We start from the raw sequence: 20,188 nt of genomic DNA, 5'->3' as shown, positions 1-20,188 counted from the left end.
GAGGGAGAGAGATAAAGACCTCAAGTTTAAACTTTAGGACTACTTTATTAAACTTTAAACTTTATCTCCCCCTTGTCTCACAAAAGCAAACTTTTATTTCATTAACAAATAAGATAAACACTGCAAAGGGAGGTTTTCTTTAAGTATTTTCTGTTCCTGGGTGATTACTTCTGCCTATCATCATTGGATTCTACCTTTTTTCCCTGGCATTGTCAAAGAGGAAGTAGCAATGATTGGTTCAGGCATCACCTCTAATGAAATTAAACGTAAATGTAGGGATGTTTCTAGGCAAATAGGAAGTCTATTAGAGAAATAAATACAGCCCAACACTTTCTTAAAATATAGACCATACTTGAAGAAGAGCATACTAATATACCAAATACACTAAAAGTAGCTTTTGTTTCCTCCACTGTAAGAAATTTGAAAGATGCTTCTGATTCCCTAGACTTTCTTATTTACCAGGCAGGAACTTCTTACCCTTCTCTTCTATGTTTTTAACAGAGCAGAAGCCAAAAAACTTTGCAGTGTTTACTTCCTTATTTGTCCAACAAATCATCATCAGTGCAGTCAGCAGCAAACTGAACAACCCTGGAAGGAATGTTTATTAACTAAACACTGTTCCAAGCCAGTGAGGAGTATAAAAAGTATGACTTGGCTGTTAAGTCTCAAGAATAGTTACTATCAATTTTCCTAAACTTGGTTTCTTCCTAGAGTCAGAAGGATAAGTTAAGTCTCTGCAGTAGCAGAGTTGCACATGATGTTAACAGCTTCTCGTAAATGAGTATATTGCTAAAGAGACAATTTTAAAACCTGTTTTTAGCTAACTAATTACACAAAATTGCTGGTGGTTCTGTTGTTTACTTTACCTTAACAAAATATTAAATGCCTTAAAGATTTAAAACAAAACAAAAAAACCATAAAATTACTTGTGCCTTCTTCATCCTATAGTTAAAAAATACAGAATTCATTCTCAGAAATGGCATACACACACACACACACACACACACACACACACACACACACATACTTTCATTAGTGGCATTTTGATGGTTTGGTAAGAGATTATTATATATGTTCCATTTCGGTATACTCCAAAGTATATTCTATTTCAAACGTAGTAATCATTTATTTGCAAGTATCATCATCAATTAAATAAACAGTAACAATATACAAGGCTGAGAGGCAGGTTTGTTATAACACAATGGAGCTGCAAGCAATTCATTTTGAGTTAACTTTAAATTTATAAACTCAAAGAAGGCAGTACTGGTTCTGTTTAGCTGTAAAATATTCAACCAATATCTGATAAATGAGTAACTAATAATAATAAATGATAGTGATAAGACTAAAATATACGAAAACAGAGCACTGAATAAGTCTATTATTCTTTATTTCTTTCCGTAAAAAGAATAGAATTTCTATACAACTTTGTATCATTCCACAAGTTTCATAATTCAGCATTAAGCTGTTTTCACTCACAATGCTTCTTACTCCAAATGTGTGGGTATTCTCCTTACACCAACCATTTCTCCAATTCTCTGACTCCAACTTGGTATCCAACCGAGAATCAATTCAATTCTGACACTATCTACCTGGAGTCAGTGTCAGATCTCACAAGTTAAAGGGCTCAGTTCCACAAGACTATTCCCACTTCAGATGCCAATCGCAAATCCCAAGCCACTGGTACTTCTGACTTACCAGCTATAAATTGGGGGTTCCTACAACCCCCACTCAGGTTCGATAATGCTAGAGTAACCACAGATTTCAGGAAAGCACTTTACTTACTATCACTGGTCTATTATAAAGAATACAAGTCTGAAACAGCCAAATGGAAGAAAGATGTAGGGCAAGGTACAGGGTGTGTGCGCGTGTGTGTGTGTGTGTGTGTGTGTGTGTGTGTGTGTGTGTGTGTGTGTGTGTGTGTGTGTGTGTGTGTGTGTGTGTGTGTGTGTGTGTGTGTGTGTGTCAAGCTCTAGGGCTTTTTTAGAGGTTCCATTATGTAGGCATGATTGATTAAAACATGGTTTTAGGTGACTGAACACCATCTCTGACCCTGCTCCTCTCCCCAGAGGTCAGGGGTGGGGTTGAAAGTTTCAGCCCTCTAATCACATGGTTTGATCTTTCTGGAGATCTGAAGCTATCTAGGGACTCCAGCCACCAGTCATCTCAGCATACAAAAGACACTCATCACCCCGCAGATCCCAAGGGTTTTAGGAGCTGTGTGCCAGGAAAGAGAAAAGACCAAATATTTACTTTTTATTATACCACAGCACCTACTCTGTTCTTTGTTACTATGAAAGTGTAGGGTTTTTTTAAAGGATGCTACTCTATACAGCAACAACAGAGTTCCTTATTTTAAATAACAAAACATACCAGACCTTAAATATTCAATTGGTGTCATCCTCCAAAACAATTACTTTGGGAGATTATATTATGTTCCAATATTCACATTTCTTTCAGAGCCAGAATACAGGCTACTCAAGAAAATCAGCAATTATGTAGCATCCACATCACACAGACGATGTGTCCAATACAAATCTCCTCATTCATTATTAACTGTATAATAATAAAATTTTTTGACTTATCCAAGCACTCCTCATCCTCAAATTACACTATTAAAAAAAATGACAATCTGCTACCAACAAAAATATGTAAAGGAATAGGTCACTGATACTGAAGGTAACATTAAAAGACTTTTTCTAAGTGGTTCAGTATTAATCAATGTTAGCATTTATAAGTGCATGGTTTTCCAAGATGACAACTTAAATTTAGGTATGTGAGTTCAAGTATGTTACTTTCTTATTTTTCAAGTCTCATTATTACATTATGGACCTGTCTTACATAAAATAAGTCCTTAATTCAAAGAGCTAACAACTTTACAGGGTAAAGAGATGGGGGGGAAAAAAGAAAGAAAGAAACTAAGAACTGGCATAAACCTATATTCTTTTAAAACACCTGCTTCTTGTATATACTTAAAATCACCCTAATAACCAATCTAAGTTTACATGGTTTATGACATACCATTTACAGCTTTTTCAATCAATTCTTCACAAGCATCAAAATCACCCTTCAGTACCAATTTATCGTGCAGATCTGTTAACATGGGATGTTCCAGGGCAATCTTGGTTTTCTTTTGCAGTGATTCAAAGGCCTCTGTATAGTTATGTTGTCTGAAGTGTTTTAGGCAAAGGCGAATAGCTTCCTGTTCACGGTACTACTGGAACACAAGAGAAGGTATGAAAAGAAGAGATTTGGTTAGTTATTACTGTAGGAAACAATAAGTGATAATTACTAACGTAAAGTGAGCATTTACTAAGCATTAACTAAGTATACTAAGCATAACTAAGCACTGTACTAACCCTATTCATTAGTATCATTATTATATCCACTATTAAATGGCAAAACTGAAGCTTAGTCAATTGTAATAACTCACCAAAGGTCACAAAGTATATAGCAGAAAGATATTAAAGAGATGAACGTATACGATATATCAGGCATATACTTCATGAAGATAAAAGATATTAAAAGATGAAACCAGGCCTAGTTCTAGAGCCTGAACTTTCAAGAAAAGAACCAGAAAAACTATTTATCAAAGCTTACTTAAGATGGTAAAAATGATAACTTCCAAGGCTTTTACTAATCAGATAACAATGTTGGTACCAAATGCACAGAAACCATTAAATAATATACATAAATGTTTATGCTCTTTGTTCTTGGTTCTTAGTAATAAGTTATTACTTGAATGACAAATATTATCAAATGTTCATGAATTTCAAATTCACAAACAGGTTTTATGATTCAAAATCATCAGAAAGAGACTATTTAAAGTTTTATAATTTTTTTTCTAAACCTGGGCTACCTCATCGATTAAAGAGCTATAAAGTAAAAATCTCAATTAATTACAATCCCAAAAGAAATATTCAATTTACTAAATCTCCCCCAGAAAAGGATGCCAAAGAATGCCAAAAAACAAGCTCATATAAAGAATTTAAAAGAAAATTTAATTCAAGAATATGTTATTTCTACAATTTCCTAAATAAGAATTAATAAACTAAACTGATGACACAGAAGCAGTGCATAATAACCAAGCAAAAATACAATTTACTTGTAAGCCTTACTCTTTAATAGGCAGGAAAATTTACAAGACTTGAAACACTAATCACTTTATAGTCTCTGATTTTTTATTAATAAAAGGTGATCAAAACATTTTTCCTTAAACACTCTAGTTAACTAATATTTTCCTTCATCAAATAACAAAAGAATGATTCTATATCCAAACTAACTTCACATTAATAGTTTCTTATGCTTAGCCTCTGAATAAAGATTTATCCTAACTATCTGGAACCATATTAAACAATAATACCTTTTTATCATGCTGACTTTAGGAGTATGAATCACATCCACATTTTAAATTTTCTATCAGGCTGCATACAGATACACAGTAGGAGAGGATTTATGAAACAAAATTATAATGCTTTGAAAAAGGATTGAAATTCAAAGAGGGTGAAGACTTTAATTTCTAGAGGTTCACAATAAGTAGAGAGAACTTGACAAGTCAATGACTGAACAATTTTAAGTTCTCAAATATAATCTGTCCACAGTGTTGGGGAAAAAAGGTGAAATTTGCAGCTTCCTACAATATCAAGAGATTTGTGAGTATATTAAAGAAGACACATGTACACATCATAGACTAAAGAGAAAAAAAAATTTTTAAGTATCAGAAAAGCTTACTCATTATTTTTTTAAGAAGAACCAACAGAATTTAGAAGATTGTAAGTATATACTAAGCACTATTATGTGTATAACACTGTAAAGGTGATTTTTAATGTTTAAAAATATCATCTCTACCTTGAAAGAATTTACAATATTACAGGTAATCCAAGAATATATAAAAAACATACAGAAAATACAAAAAGCCAGCATCTATTTTAAATTGAATATAACCGAATGCCAAAAATAAATCAAACAGAAAGTTCCTCAATTAAGCTGACCAGAAAAGGGCTGAAATTCTATATAAAAAAAACCTTAGGAAGAACCTATATTGCTTCCCAATCGCCTATGAGTTGACAATTCAGCCCTATCTGCAAATAAAGATATCAGGAAATAGTGATTAGACTAAAGCTTTATCATTCCCCTAACAAGAAATAGTCCTCCCCCCACAAAAACATAGCCAAAAGAGTCAAATAGATATACATCAGAAACAAAGGTGAAGCATTAAAGGTGTTCAAAAAAATCAAAGACCTATTACTTAATCATTTAAATTCACATTTTTCAGGCTGCATTTATTGTATAAAATGACCTATGAATAAAATTATTAAATATCACCTTTATACTCCTTATAAGAATAAGATCATAATATTTATAGAAACTATTTGAAATTTTAGTTAAAAGGAAAAGTAAATATTCCTATTTTACTCAACACAAACACAATGGAGGAATATATAATATAAGCAATCTGGAACCAAAACTACCCCACTAAAAACTATGTTTAAATGTTTCTATCAATATAGGTTAAAAACAAAATTCAGAGACAGATGGGTATAATAATGTAATAGCAGACTCTGGTGCCAGACTGAGTTGATATACTGCCCTGAGCACTTTACAACTGTGTGGCCTTAGGCAAAATACTTCACCTGTGTTTCACTTCATCACCCGTAAAATATGGATAATAACTGTACCTATTTCATAGAGTGGCAATGAGTAAATAAGTGATAAAGAAGCTTAGAACCTGGCAAAACGTAAATGCTTAATAAATATTGATTAATCTTTATAACTATTATTACTATTCTCAATATTTTAAATTATTCTCAATTAAGAGAAGAGAGTGACACAATTCTCTCTTTATTATAGGCACTTGAAGCATGAAATCAGGATTTTAAAATACAGTCCTACCTTACTATACCAGTTGAGACAGGGTTGTACTACATCGGGATCATCAATGCCACTAAGTTCAACATACCAGATGCTAAAGTTAAAGCTGGGTCCCCACGATAAGAGTGGAACTTTGAGGAGAAAAATAAGAAAGAAAAAGAAAAAAAATTAACATAGTTCAAATAAAACTTCAGCAAAGTAAAATCACTATTCAAACTTATTAGGATTCATTCAACAAATTTACTGAATACTTTCTATATCCCCAGCACTGCACTATTGGGTGCTGGGGCCACAGTAGCAAAAAGAAACCTATGATCCATGCCATCATGAGGTTGCTTTAATTATAAAGACACTGAAGATAAACTCAAAGTGGTCATTTATCTATCCCCCAAAAAACAGGACCAGGGTTAGATGATTTAGCAGGTGAATTTTACCAAACCACAGGAAACAAATAATTACTATATAATTTAAACTGTATCACAGCACAGAAAGAGACTGAAAGTTCAATTACTTATCAAAGTGGCATAACCTGGAAAACAAAACCGGAAGAGAAAGGTTTTAAGGACAATCTCAGCTATGAGTATATATTCAAAATCTTAAAAAATAATAAATTTTTTAAAAGGCTGAAAAAAAATTCTACCAGATTTTCACTGTAACTAAATAGAGTTCATTCCAGGAATGGAAGGTTGGTTCAACAGGAGCAACATTAATGTAATTCACTATGTTAACAAAGTAAAAGAGAAACACATCTGATTACTTCAACAGATGCTAAGAGCAAACTAATAAAATTTACTTAAAAAAAAAACACCTCAATATATAAGGAATAGAAGGCAAAAGAAAACTTTGTTACCTAGATTTTTTTTTAAGTATCAAAAACCTCAAAAAAACCCAAAAAACCAAAACCAAAACTAATGGAGAAACATTAAGTACTCACACTCAAGTCAGGAACAAGACAAAGAGGCCCAATATCTGTACTACTCAACGCTATGTGGGAGATCTTAGCTAATGCAATCAGGAAAAAAATTTGCAAATTAAGAAAAAATATTATCACTTGAAGATGGTATAGCTTATCTATCTAAAAGATTCAAGAGATTTAACTGAAAAACTTTTAAAGTTTGTATGCAAGGTAAACATGAAAATCAACTTTCCCTGTATCTAGAAAACCCAACTAGAAAATGTAATGAAAAGTCTCCTTTGTAATAGCAAAAAAAGCTTAAAATATCTTAGAATAAAGTTTAAAATATGCAAGAAAATAAAATTTTAGAACATAAAAATTTTACTTAATATGTTCCTAGATGGGAAAACTCAATTGTAAACATATTAATTCCCCTCAAATTAATTATAAATTTAATGTAGTCTCATAATCCTAATGGTATATATCCGACTTTTTTCTTGACATGTAACCAGACAAGCTGATCTGAAAAAAATCAGTAACACAAAATATCTAAAATAATACAAATAATAAGAAAATAAACATACTAAAAGATACAGTAATTGTAAGTTTGATATTAGCAAAGGAAAACGAAGTAAAATCACTGGAGCAGAAGAGTGTATCCAAAAATCTCTCAAGGATCCAGAGGAATTTAACATAGGATGAAGATAACATTTCATACCAGCAATGACAGGACAGAGTAGAGGTTTTTAACCTGTGATCCATGGGCTCCTGGGGATCCCCACAACCCTTTTAGGAGGTCCCATGTGGTCAAAACTATTTTTCATAATAAGACTAGGGCTTTATAGCCTTTTTTTTTTAAACTGTACTGACATTTGCACTCATGGTGCAAAGGCAATGCTGAATAAAACTGTTGGCATCTTGGTAGTGCCACAAAAAGTAGCATGAAAGTGTCCCAGTATTTCTTAATACAGTATGAATTGAACTGTATTCCTTACCATCACACACCTGCAGTTAAAAAACAAAAAGACAATTCATTTAAGAATGTCTCTGATGATGTGTAAGAATAAATTTTAATAAATTCCTATCATTAAGTACACATCACTTTAATATTCTGTGTGATAGAATGGAAAGTACACATAAAGTACTTTTGCTGCATACCAAAGCATGAAGGCTGTCTCAAGAAAAAGGAACCTGTGTAAGCTGAGTTGTGAGCTGAAATAACCACTGAAATAGCCCTTAAAAGAAAAACTGACAATCTATGATTATTTAGATTTGGGTATTTGACAGATGTTTACCTGTCATTTCAAGGATAACAAATGACAGTTTTCTTGCCAAGGATAAAATTCAAACTTTTGAGGAAAAATTAGAATTTCGGAAAATTAGTATTCACCATTGTGAACTTAGCTACTACCCAGTACTTTTCTGATGAGATTGGTGGTGATAATAACGTTGTGATTTTAAAAAAAATATTATATAATGAAATGTTCCAACATTTGAAAGATGTGCATAACTTAGGGAATCACATTTTCTAAATGACCAATGAATGATTTTACAAAACCATGCATGGATGAGAGACTGATTCAAAGTACAAGACAGGCCAATGGATTTTAATATAACATTGACATGGTTCAGGCTGAGTAATGCAACTACCTTTAAGAAACTAACACTTGCCAATTTTTGATTAAGTATCAAAACAGAATATCCACAATATCTGATATCAGGTCTTCTTATTTCCAAGTCCACTGCTCTTTTCTAGCATATCAGACTCAGTGAAGAGCTAAGATGTACTAAGTCAGATGCTTTTCTATTCTGTCCTCTAAAGGAAGCTGTGTGAGTCAAGACAGAAGCAACAGGAACCAGTCATTAGGATATATGTAGGACTCCCGGGATGTTTAACATGGCCTTCAGTTTATATGTGCAAACAACACAAATTTCAAAAAGGTTTATACCAACGAATACTGAATTATCATCACTGTTTTGGTGTTCATTTCTTCATGTAGCAGTACCATTTAAAAAGTGTACTACTATATCACTGCAATAACCATTAAGTAATATAAAAGTCAGAATAAAACAGGATTCGAAACTCCAGGCCCCAAGAACACAGTCTATAACTGTGACCAGAGACATATAACATTAGTTAGTGATCTGAAATCCATTCTCAAGTTCCAGGTCCAAGTTCAATAAAATTAGGAGGAAAAAAAATCTTCCTACTATATCTATTCAAGAAAGTAAAACGTTCTTTTATTAATTCCTTTGAAGCAATTGTGGGAGGGAGGTTAAGTAGGCAGTCATCTCACAAGATCATATATTAGATGAATGAAGACTATAGTTAATTTTTAACAGACTGAAGGCATATATACAGAATGAGCAGAATGATATATACCCATTTCAAATTTTACCAATGATTTTTGATGGCATTAACAACACTAATACTGCATATTAGACATACTCCATATTATATATCAGAAACCTAAATGTGAATTGGAGCTCCAAGCACACCTTCTTCGCTCCGTAATGAAAGATGCCTTTGCTCTCACCTCAAAAAAAAAGATTAGCAACTCCTAATACACATCCCAAGGCTAAGAGTTTGTATCCTAAGAATTCAACCACCAGTTTTTCCAATGGGATAATCAGACAAGGACATGATCAGGATCAGTGCCTCTCATACGTTTTCCATAAAATGGCATGCATAGAAAATGATAAGGTATTTAGTACACAAGCATACTAGGCTGCAGGATTTGGTGACTGTATGATTGGTGGGGGTCAACATCTCAACACAATTAAACATATATGTGGTACATTCAATATGCTTTGGTATTATCACTTGGGAAGCTACTGTCTAGACAGCTATACAGCTCTTAGAAGATGCTAGTACTTTTAAGATCAGCTTCTGGAAGATCTTAAAAATTTAAGATTAACCACTCTGAAAGACTGCATCTATTCTACTTACAGATTAATAAGTACACAAAGCACTTAGCACAGTAGCTGGCACATGGTAAGTGCTCAATAAATGTTAGCTATTATTATTAGCTCTTATTACTATATTAATTTTCTTCCTTTTTAATTTATTTTTTTATTGGAGTATAACTGCTTTACAATGTTGTGTTAGTTTCTGCTGTACAATGAATACACTGTATGTATACCTATATCCCCTCCCTCTTGCACCTCCCTCCCTGTCCCCCATCCCACCCATCTAGGTCATCACAGAGCACTGAGCTGAGCTTCCTGTGCTTTATATTTATAGCATGTTCCCACTAGCTATAATTTTAAAATGTTACCTTTCCACATGCTCTCATGAAGGCCACCATGAGGGCACCTTCCCGCCGCCCCACCCCTACCCCCACCCCCAGAAGACAGGGTACTCATCCAGCCAAAGCTTCTCTGAAGCTCCCACACCCATCCAGGCTGCAAAAATCCAAAAAATTCATAGAAATCCAAGTCATCCCTCTACCAAAAACCAGGACTCCTCCAGAATCCTTCCAAGAATCAGTACCTCCTTCTGCCTTCAAATCACCTTCTTATTTCCTGATATAACTGTTATCTTGGCTATGAATCAAGATATAAACCTTTCTAGTCATCTATAACCAATACTCTCATCCCATTCAACTTTATGTTTTCAGTCATCTGATCTAATCTCCAACTGAGGTTTTCCCTTCCAAACCTTTAACTTGCTCTCTTGAATCTGGCCTCCCAATCAACAACTCTCCTTCTTTACTAAATTTTCTTTTTACTTACAAACCTTACTCAAAACCAAGCTTCTTCCTAAGGCCAACTCTCAACTTCCACACTAAGCCCTATCAAAGATTTCACTCCAGCATGGGCTCTTTGGCTTTTTTGTGTGGTGAACTCCCTTTGGCTAGTCAGTGAACCCTGTGACCCAATCCCTCTCAGATTTAAATGTAAAATGAAAAATATATAAGATTATAGAGTAAGCAAACTGTATTGAAATATAGTCATAAAAATAATGAAGATAGAAAATTATGATATAGAAATATATATGCTTTTTTATTAACACATTAGATAAGAAGATCTAGTGGCAGGTCTAATAATTATCATAATTTCAAAGTTATGATGATATTTGCCATAGTGTAATGTGATGGGAAATATTTATAACTTCTATCTGTGACAAGTCACAGGTATTGCTAATACTATGAGTTATTGCCTATATTCATAATTGAAGGAAATGCTCAGTACATTTGTTAGAGGTTAGACACCATAAAGATGTAACTTTTCCTCCATTAAGTTCACACAGCCATTGATTAATCCCTATAAATTTCTGTACAATAAACTCAAAAAGTATATATACGATGTCTCTAGTGAGGCAAGCAGTTTGCTTGTTGCTTCTGAAATCTGAGGAGTCTGAAGACAGCTGCTATCCCCTAGGATTTTACAATCTACCTGAGGAAACAAAACTTACATATATCACACAGTAAAAGAATTCAACATTCGTAAAAAGACAGACTTAAGTTTGTATACCATCTCTACGTTCTACTACTGTAAGGTCTTGGCCTAATCATTTAATTTACCTCTAAACTTCAGTTTCCTCATCTGTAAAGTGAGTGTAATAATACCTATTTCACAGAGTGTTAGGCAGATGCTTCATAAACAATATCTATTATACTACTTTAAAGCAATACACATATCCAAAAGCATATACCAAATGCTATGTCTTTGATCCATCACTTACTAGCTATGTACCCTGGGACACATCATTTGATTTCTGCTCTCATTTTCCTTAACCAAAAAAGGAAAGATTTTTATCTTCCAGTATAGTGCTCAAATGAGATACCACATGTGAAAGCACTTACAAACGCAAAACAATAAAAACATGTAAGAAGTTCTAAATAATGATTGCTGAAATGACATGATGGTTCAAATTATATTTGTGTATGTACTTTTTCTATAGTACTTAAAATACTACATGTAAAAAGACATGTAATCAAGAGCTCTATGAATATAAATATATAAAAAAGAGACATTCAAAATGAAAATATTTCCTTCATAAATATGATCTTAAATTAAAATTTATAAGACTACCACTCATCCACAAACTACAAAAGAACTCAAGAAAATGTCCAATATAGCAACCTATCCTATCATTAGACAGAGAAAGTATTATCATACTCATTTTATACAAAAGGTAACTTAAGAAAGGAAAGTAAAATTTACTTAAAGGTCAGTTCAGCTATGCTGGCACTGTGGATTATCCACAACAGATCTTAAAAACCTAACCCCTGCCATGCAGTAAAAATGAAGGCTTACTTTCCTTGTTAATTTGTAAACAAACTTACTTAAATTGGGTCTAAGCCAAATTTAATGAATAAGCTATACTCTTTATACATGCAAATTATCATATTTAGATGTCAGTGCATGATTTGGAGATTATCCGCCATTGAGTTAAGCCTTGCTTCTGTTCCCCTCCATTACTATGAATAACTGAAGGCTGACTATATTTAGAAATTGTGTTGTTTAAGAATAAACTTTTTTTTTAAATAAAGCAAGATCTTTCAAACATATCATTATACAACATAAATGTGAAGTATTCAAAAACATTTTTTCTTTTAAGAAGAATTCCAACAATTTATCCCAGCCAGGTAAACAAGTATCTGTGTGAATCACCACCAAAAGAAAGCTACACATCACTTAAGTGTTTTATCGAAATTATTTTTAAAGAAAACATCAAACTAAAAAAACTAGTTTAAAAACATCAAACTATAAAAAGCCTAACACAGGCTTTAAGTTTCACATTTTCCTTATATTATCTTAAAAAAACAAAACTTATCAAGAGAATGTGGGGAAAAGGTTGAAAAGCAAAAACAATGCAGACCACTATTAGTATTTTTTAACAGAAAAGTGAGAAACATGAAGTTATATAAATATTAATACCCTAAATATCAAATGAGTTAATAAGTGTCTTCAATTATTTGGAAAGCTCTAGTTAACATTTTGCCTGAATACCATAAAACTAACCCACCAGGGTCAAGTAAAAAACATCATCATGCCCTACAACTAGAAGGCTGATAGAAAGGGCTGGAAAGAGGTCCAACTTCTTGTTTTCAGGCATCTGAATGTCTAACTGATCCATAAGAGACCTCTGTTGTCCTATAAATTTTTTAAGGGAAGAAACTATTCAAAATCTTTAAACAGACTTTTATTCACAGTTCTAATGAAAAAAAAAGCCAAAAAGAGAACATTTCATTTTGCATGACTAAGCAATTAGAGGTTGAATAAGTACTTCAAAATTATAAAATCTAAATTTACTACATGAAAATGTAAGATATTTTCACTGCTTCTACATTTGGAATGTAAGATCATAGAATTGTTCAAGCTATGCAAGAATCTATAAGAAATGGGTGGTCTGCATACTGAGGAAAGAATTACTCATTAGCATGAAAGAAGAAACAATCAAGAATTTATCTTAAAAATCTGCTTGTTCCTAAATTCTCATAGGTAAACAGGATACAGGTTTTTTATTTACAATTAATTATAACAACAAAAACTATATTTATAAAAGAAAGTAACACACCAAACAGCCCAATGATTCTAAAAATAGTTTCCCCTCTATAAGTAGTCTTTATAGATCTCAGATATTCTTTTCGTCTAATGGAACTATTTGACTCAATGAAATGAACAGGCCAACTCTTGATAGAATGGGAAACAATGACTATGGAGCTGGTCCTTCCAAAAGAGGAATTTTCTCCCAAATCAAAACATGGGATTCTGGCCTTTATTATCATTCTTAAAGGGATATGACTCACCTTAATCTCAATTTTAACATAATATTTTCAAAGGTATGAAATATAGATGAAAACTAAAAGAGTCAAGTCCTCAACCTTCCTACCTTCTAACTAATCCATCTTATAGATAAACAAAATAATCCTAAAAACACTAGTTTTGAGGAGGCATTACACATACTTTCTTAACCAAAAACACTTGCTAAATAAACACAATAAATGCTTAGGTAGCATTTTTCAAACATTACTTTGAAACTTATTAATGGGTTATGAAATTAGTTTTATGAGTTTGACCAACATTATCACACACACAAAAAATGAAATATAAAAGAATAGAAAATAACCATAACATACGGCCTTAAGGAATACGGCAATATTTGGTTTTAGAACGATATAACTTCAGAACTGATAAACCTTCCATAAAACAATCAAGGCAATCAAATCCATATATCTCATAAAATGAGAAAGTATTTAGAAAAGGTTCTAAGAAACTTTCAAATGAGAAAGTAGAAAAGTTTCCATTTGAAATAACTGTCACTTAATTACAGATTTATAAAGTAGGGGGTCAGCCAAATAGTAAACATTTTGGGCTTTGTGGGCTAGGTGGTCTCTTGCAACTACTCAACTTTGCCATGTAGTGCAAAAGCAGACAAAGACACTATGTGAACAAGTGGCATGGCAGTGTTGCCATAAAATTTTATTTTAAAATAAAAACAGGGAACCTGCAGGATTTGGCCCACAGGCTGTAGTTTAGTTTGATGACTGATGGTATAAAGAATTTATTTCTACTCCAGAATGCTGAAAACCTTACCTATTTTAATGAATCGACAAGGAAACATCTGTTCATCAATTTTATGCTTCAAGGTAAATGTTTCTTTGTTATAATCATTCTTTAAGCCACTGTGAAAAAAAATAACGTTATCAAATCTGATTTCATAATTTAGTAAATGCACTAAAACAGAGATTAATATCATACTCTGATTTTAAGGTCAACGAATGCTCAGAATATATGACAGGGACAATGTAACGAAGTAGTTGAACATGAGAATATAGGACAAAACTTGTACATTCACATCAACTGCACTATACTGTATTCTCTTAATTAAATGAGGGCTAATGAAAAAATGTTGTGTTAATTAAAGAATGTGACTACAATACATGAAAATGTGTGACAATACCTAGTGTCCCTAATGTATAACTAAATACAATATAAAATATTCAAGCAGTAAGAAGAAAATTTAAAAACAATTCATACTCATATCTTACAACTTAAACAGAGCCAAATATTAGAATCTGTCAAAGAATTAAGTTATTAAATTCTGACTAAGATGCCAATGTTCCTTTCATAGCTGAATAAATTTTCAAAGACAATCTTACTCTGTTGGTTTAATAGCATCCGCTTTATCCTACATAAAAATAAACCCGTATCACTTCTCTACTTAAACAACTTGGGCTGACTCAAGTATTTATGGGAAAGTCACTAAGTCAGGTTGCCTTATATTCTGATATACTTTCATGACTTAAATCAAATGTAGTCTAGGCGTAATACATACTTATATATTGTGCTAAAGGGACACACCATGTCACAAATATATTCTAAAACTGCATGGCTTTATTTGTCCACTCCACCTTCTATCCCATTTTTCATCATCTAAAGGGCAAATTAACATTCATTCCTGGTGATCTATGTTGTCAAAACTCAAATTTACTGAGCTCCTTCCAAGAGGTAGGCACTGCAGTAGGTGCAGTCACATACTTTTACTCTGTTTAGTTTCCAATTTATACTAAACTCCCAGAATATTACTTCCAGATTAGGGCACTCAATCTTAATGTTCTGGACAGATTCTATATTTTTACATCAAGGATTACAGCAAAGATTTTTATTATAGCTGAGAAGTATATGTGAAGTCATTAACAATTCAAAAATAAGATTGAAAAATAAGAAGTAGAAAAATACCCCCAAATTTTATTCTTTCTGCTTTGGTAACAATATTAATTAGTATCTGGTGGGAAAAAGCTAACTAAAGCACAATATTAAAATAAGGCACTAGAAATAAAATAGTAGAAATACTCTTTTCTCCTTTGCAAGAAAAAACAAACCATGCAGATTTAGCTACAAAGAGACTAAACTAAGACTGCAGATTGTTTAGAAACTCTTTCCTCCCCATAATCATAACCCACCTGGACAATAGCTCTGTCATGTTTTCTTCATTCATTCCACCAAAGACTTTAAATTTCTTCAAATTGCAGACATGAGTTTTCTCATATTTTCCAAACGTGATATTCTGGACTATAGCAGGCCTTTCAAGCTTCAGAATCAAGTACTACAAAAAGGAACAACCAAATTATATCCTCCTCCATTTAAAACAAATGGTAGACAACATGAATAGTTAAAATTTTGGCCAGTTAACTCAAGAACGTATAATGTTCATCCTACACTGGCAGATTTTTTTATTTTTATTTTTTATGCTAAAGGATAGTATGCAACAGTCAAGCTACCATAACATCACCACTTTCTCCCAGGAAACTACATCATTCTCAACAATATAGATGAAGGAGGGAAAAAAGGACTAGTGAGATAACTTCTAATCAAGGAATGACATTCAGTAAGATATAACAGACTATGAATAATGAAATAAAACAAAATTAGAATGCAAAAGTAACAATTACATATTCTCACTGACTACACTTCAATAATAAATTCAATGTTCAAAATCAGTGGTAAAATTTTAAACCTAGAAAAAAACAGATTTACTATTCACCCCTGCCAATTTTATAAATTAAAAAACTCAGACCTACCATAGATATATCTAATATAGCTCAAGTTTTGCTATTATACACAGGATAAAATGGCGTCAGTTCATTAGGGAACACATTTTACATTATGCAGGCTGTCTTCAATAATAAAAATTAAGAAGGAAACTACTACTTGTCAAATACATCAGGAAAAAGCTATTTAGGAAACAACTCATGTTACATGTTGGAGTGGCTTCATGCTTCATAATAATGGGTAATACTCATGATAAAGGAGAACAGAATGAAGTTGGTGGTCCCACTTTGTACCATACACAAAAATTAACTCAAAATGTATCAAAAGTGATCCAAAATCGAACCAATACAATCAAACCTAAGACATAAAAGTAAGAGGTAAAACTATAAAACTCTTAAGATGAAAATAGGGGTATATATTCATGACTCTGGATTTGGCAATGGATTCTTAGATATGACTCCAAAGTACAAGCAACAAAATATAAAATAAACTGGACTTCATCAAAATTAAAGTTTTGTGCATCAAAGGACACTATCAAGAAAGTGAAAAGACAACCTATAGAGTGGGAGAAAATACTTGCAGAAATGTATCTGATGAGGGTTTAGTACCTAGAATATATAAGGAATTTGTACAACAAGAAAAAGACAGACAACCTAATTTAAAAATGGGCAAAGGACCTCAATAGCCCTTTCTCCAAAGAAGATAAACAAATGGCCATCAGGCACATGAAAAGGTGTTCAACATCATTAGTCATCAGGAAAATGCAAATCAAAACCACAATGAAATATAACTTCACACATACTAGGATGGCTATAACCAAAAAAAACCAAAATAACAAGTGTTGGCAAGGATGTGAGGAAACCAGAACTCTTATACATGGTGCAGACAATGTGGAACACAGTTTGGTGGTTCCTCAAAAAGTTAAAACATAGAATTACTACATGACCCAAAAGTTCTACTCCTAGTTAGTTACATAATAAAAATAAATGAAAAAGGTATTCAAACAAACACCTGTACATGAATGTTTCAAGCAGAACTATTCACAATGGCCAAAAGATATATACAACCCAAATGTCCATCAACTGATGAAAGGACAAACAAAAAGAGAGTATGTCTGCACAATGAAATATTATTTAGCCATGAAAAGGAATGCAGTACTGATACATGCTACAACACAGATAAACCTCAAAAACATGTTAAGTGAAAGAGGTCAAATGCAAAAGTCCATATATTGTTATGACTCTATTTACATAAAATATTCAAGTAAATTCATAGACGCAGAAAGCAGGTAAATTCATAGAGGCAGAAAGCAGATTACTGGTTGCCAGGAGCTGGGTTAAGGGTGAAAGGAGAAACTGCTTAATTGGTACCAGGTTTTCTTATGGGGTAATGAAATAACTAGATAGAAGTGATGGCTGTACAACATTGTGAATGTACTAAATGACACTTAATTGTACACTTTAAAATGGTTAGTTTTATGCTATGTGAATTTTACCTCAATAAAATAAAAGAATGAAGCTGGTGGTAACATAAAAGATGATATAATTGATATCTTGTGAGTACTAACTCCCTTGTCTGACAAATTACTCAGATTTTTATGTGTATTATCTCGTTTTAATAGGACTAGGAGGAACAGGAGTAGTATTTTAATAACAATAATCATCCTCTTCTTCCTCATTTTAAAAATTCTGGCTTAGAAAGGCTAAATAACTTACTACAGTTATACAGCTAAAAAATGGCAGAGCTTAGATTAAAAATCAGTCAATCTGCAAAGGAGGCAAGAATATACAATGGAGAAAAAAGACAGTCTCTTCAATAAGTGGTGCTGGGAAAACTGGACGGCTATATGTAAAAGAACCTAAATTTAAGACCGGATACTGTAAAACTCCTGAAAGAAAACATAGGCAGCACACTCTTCGACATCAATCACAGCAGTATCTTTTTTGGATCAATCTCCTACAGTAATGGAAATATAAACAAAAATAAACAAATGGGACCTAATGAAACGTAAAAGCTTTGCACAGCAAAGGAAACCATAAACAAAACAAAAAGACAATCTACAGAAAGGGAAAAAGTATTTACAAACAATGAGACCAACAAGGGGTTAATTTCCAAACAGCTCATACAGCTCAACATAAAAAACCAAACAACCCAAGCAAAAACTGCACAGAAGATCTAAATAGACATTTCTCCAAAGAAGACATACAGATGGCCAACAGGCACATGAAAAAATGCTCAACATCTCTAATTACTAGAGAAATGCAAATCAAAACTGCAATGAGGTATCACCTCACACTAGTCAGAATGGCCAACATCAAAAAGTCTACAAATAATAAATGCTAGAGAGGGTATGGAGAAAAAGGAATGTTGGTGGGAATGTAAATTGGTACAGCCACTACAGAGAACAGTATGTGGTTCATTACAAAAAATAAAAATAGAGTTACCATATGATCTAGAAATCCCACTCCTGGGCATACATTCGGAGAAAACTATAATTTGAAAAGATACATGCACCTCAGTGTTCACAGCAGCACTATTTACAATAGACAAGACATGGAAGCAACCTCAATGTCCACCGACAGATGAATGGATAAAGAAGATGGGGTGTGTGTGTGTGTGTGTGTGCGCGCGCGCGCGCATGCGTGTGTGTGTGTGTATATATATATGTAATGAAATATTACACATCCATAATAAAGAACGAAATAATGCCATTTGCAGCAACATGGACAGACCTAGAGATTATCATAAAGTGAAGTAAGCCAGACAAAGACAAATAACATGTTATCCCTTATATGTGGAATCTTAAAAAAAAAAGATACAAATGAACTTATTTACAAAACAGAAATAGACCCACAGACATAGAAAACAAACTTATGGTTACCAAAGGGGAAAGGATGGGGAGGGATAAATTAGGAGTTTGGGATTAACATATACACACTACTATATATAAAATACATAAACAACAAGGACCTACTGTATAGCACAGGGAACTACACTCAATATTTTGTAATAATCTATTAAGGGAAAAGAATTTGAAAAAGAATATATATATATATAACTGAATCACTGTGCTCCACATCTGAAACTAACACAACACTGTAAATCAACTATAGTTCAATTAAAAAAAAATTTTTTAATCAATCTGATTTTGTCTGATACTGTTGGTTGGCTGACCCAACCTCCATTCTCAATCCAGTTCTTCCTAGCCACCTTCTGGCCAAAAATAGATACATGGTAAAATTCTGGTCAATGAGATAAGCAGAAGTTCGTTGTGGGATAAGTTTTGCTTTTTGAAACAAATGCTGCCTCTTTACTATCTCAACAGTTACAGCTGTAACATCCACTGTGCAAAAATGAAGAAAAAGATTAAGAGAATCTCACAGATAGCCATCCCTGAGCCACTCAACTTTCAACAGTAACTGCCTAACTCTAGTTTCCATGTGTGTGGCAGGGAAAGAGATGGGGTGATGGCGGGAAAGAAACTCTATTTGTTTAACCCACTGTTATAGGACCTTCTATTATTTGGTGCTAAAAGCATTCCTACTGATTCACTAACCCCACAGTCAAAACTTTATTTAATGACTACACAATAACAACTGTTTAGGTTTATATGAGGTTTACATTCTAAGCAGCTATTAAGATTTCTTTACTATAGAAACTGCCATAGGAAAATTGAGATTGCTATTCTTAAGTTATTAATCCTTTTTATCCATATCAAATTAATAGGTGTGGTAATATGATTTTTGGTAACTGAGTTTCTTAAGAATACAGCTGTATATTAGAGAACAGACTACACAGCTAGGCAAGGGACTATTTACATCTCATTGTCTTTCTCATGAACTCCCACTTCCTCCCATCCCTTCCTCCTCCTTTCTCTCTTTGGTCATTCTTTAAAGTCTCAGTTTACAAGTCAGTTTTCTC

The 20,188-nt window shown here is 32.9% G+C and overlaps 1 protein-coding gene across 17 annotated transcripts in view; it reads right to left on the bottom strand.

Annotated features, from left to right (window-relative positions):
* MKLN1 (muskelin 1) overlaps positions 1–20,188 on the bottom strand; it is a 359,034-nt gene that overhangs the window by 102,068 nt on the left and 236,778 nt on the right. For 16 of the 17 annotated variants that reach the window (XM_067747033.1, XM_067747040.1, XM_067747042.1 and 13 more), the window contains 4 exons: positions 15,679–15,821; positions 14,309–14,397; positions 5,890–5,999; positions 3,019–3,211 (listed from right to left, as the gene is read on the bottom strand). In XM_067747033.1, the coding sequence (XP_067603134.1) occupies positions 3,019–3,211; positions 5,890–5,999; positions 14,309–14,397; positions 15,679–15,821 (535 nt within the window). Of the gene's footprint in view, positions 1–3,018; positions 3,215–5,889; positions 6,000–14,308; positions 14,398–15,678; positions 15,822–20,188 lie in introns of those variants that run through there. The other variant, XM_067747047.1, reaches the window with a different exon arrangement.

This window comes from Pseudorca crassidens, chromosome 8 (assembly GCF_039906515.1).
Source record: "Pseudorca crassidens isolate mPseCra1 chromosome 8, mPseCra1.hap1, whole genome shotgun sequence".
In the NCBI taxonomy this organism is placed as follows: domain Eukaryota; kingdom Metazoa; phylum Chordata; class Mammalia; order Artiodactyla; family Delphinidae; genus Pseudorca; species Pseudorca crassidens.
The sequence above is the reverse complement of the archived record's forward strand: the minus strand, read 5'-3'. Positions and strand labels throughout refer to the sequence as shown.